Raw genomic sequence first — 1,204 nt, forward strand, 5'->3', positions numbered from 1 at the left:
GGTTACTGCTGCCCCCTGGAGGAGGAAACACAGGTTACTGCTGCCCCCTGGAGGCTGGAGGAAGAAACACAGGTTACTGCTGCCCCCTGGAGGCTGGAGGAGGAAACACAGGTTACTGCTGCCCCCTGGAGGAGGAAACACAGGTTACTGCTGCCCCCTGGAGGCTGGAGGAGGAAACACAGGTTACTGCTGCCCCCTGGAGGCTGGAGGAAGAAACACAGGTTACTGCTGCCCCCTGGAGGCTGGACGAGGAAACATATCTCTTTATTTTTTATTTTTTTAGCACAGCTCTTTTTACTTGAAATGTTTCACAGATGTTACAGATGTCACAAAGTGGACATTAATTTCTTGTTATGTTGATGTTGTTTCACCCCTTTAAAACATATTTTAAAAATAACTTTTGCCATGGATTTAAACTTATAAATGATAAATTTACCGAGAAGCACTCAGACAACCAGCGCAGCTTCTTGGACCGGATGTCCCCACTCAGTTTGTCCAGCTCCTGCTTGATGTCTCGGGACACTTTCCCGCAGAGCAGCGGCGGTGAGCCAGGAACCATTGCTGTGTCTGCAGAGAAACCAGGACCGGCAGCGTCAGAACCAAGGGTGTAATCATGTTCTCAGAGGTCTTATGAGTGATTTATCATCTTCTCACATTCAGTCACACCTGTCCTTAGTGGATAAAACACATACAATTGCATGAAAAAGTATGTGAAGCCTTTTGGATTTCTTGAATTTCTACATAAATTGGTCATTAAATGTGTTCTGATTTTCATCTAAGTCACAACAATAGACCAACAGTCTGCTTAAACTTACACCACATGGCTTTATTGAACACAACATCATGTAAACATCCACAGTGCAGGGAGGAAAGAGACTGTGAACCTTTGGATTTAATAACTGTTTGAGTCTCTTTGGCAGCAGTAAGCTCAACCAAACGTTTCCTGCGGCTGCAGATCAGACCTGCACAACGGTCAGGAGGAGGTTTGGACCGTTCCTCTTCACAAATCTGTTTCAGTTCAGTAATATTCTTGGGATATGTGGTGTGAATGTGTCTGCAGGTCAGGCCACAGCACCTCAGTTGAGTTGAGGTCAGGACTCTGGGCCAGTCCAGAAGGTGTGTTTTCTTTTGTTGAAGTTGTTGATTTACTTCTATGTTTTGGGTCATTGGACCTCATGCAAGAACCGTTGTACGCACAGATTTG

General features: G+C 45.5%; 1 protein-coding gene across 1 annotated transcript in view; it reads right to left on the reverse strand.

Annotated features, from left to right (window-relative positions):
- Nucleotides 1-567, reverse strand: part of LOC106511328 (WD repeat-containing protein 17) — a gene marked incomplete at its 5' end in the record, with an annotated part of 17,446 nt that extends 16,879 nt beyond the window's left edge. Inside the window, 1 exon segment of the mRNA XM_014000082.1 lies at nucleotides 437-567. Coding sequence (XP_013855536.1) covers nucleotides 437-567 — 131 coding nt within the window.
- Nucleotides 568-1,204: the final 637 nt, after the last annotated feature.

This window comes from Austrofundulus limnaeus, unplaced genomic scaffold, assembly GCF_001266775.1.
Source record: "Austrofundulus limnaeus strain Quisiro unplaced genomic scaffold, Austrofundulus_limnaeus-1.0 Scaffold2682, whole genome shotgun sequence".
Classification (NCBI taxonomy): domain Eukaryota; kingdom Metazoa; phylum Chordata; class Actinopteri; order Cyprinodontiformes; family Rivulidae; genus Austrofundulus; species Austrofundulus limnaeus.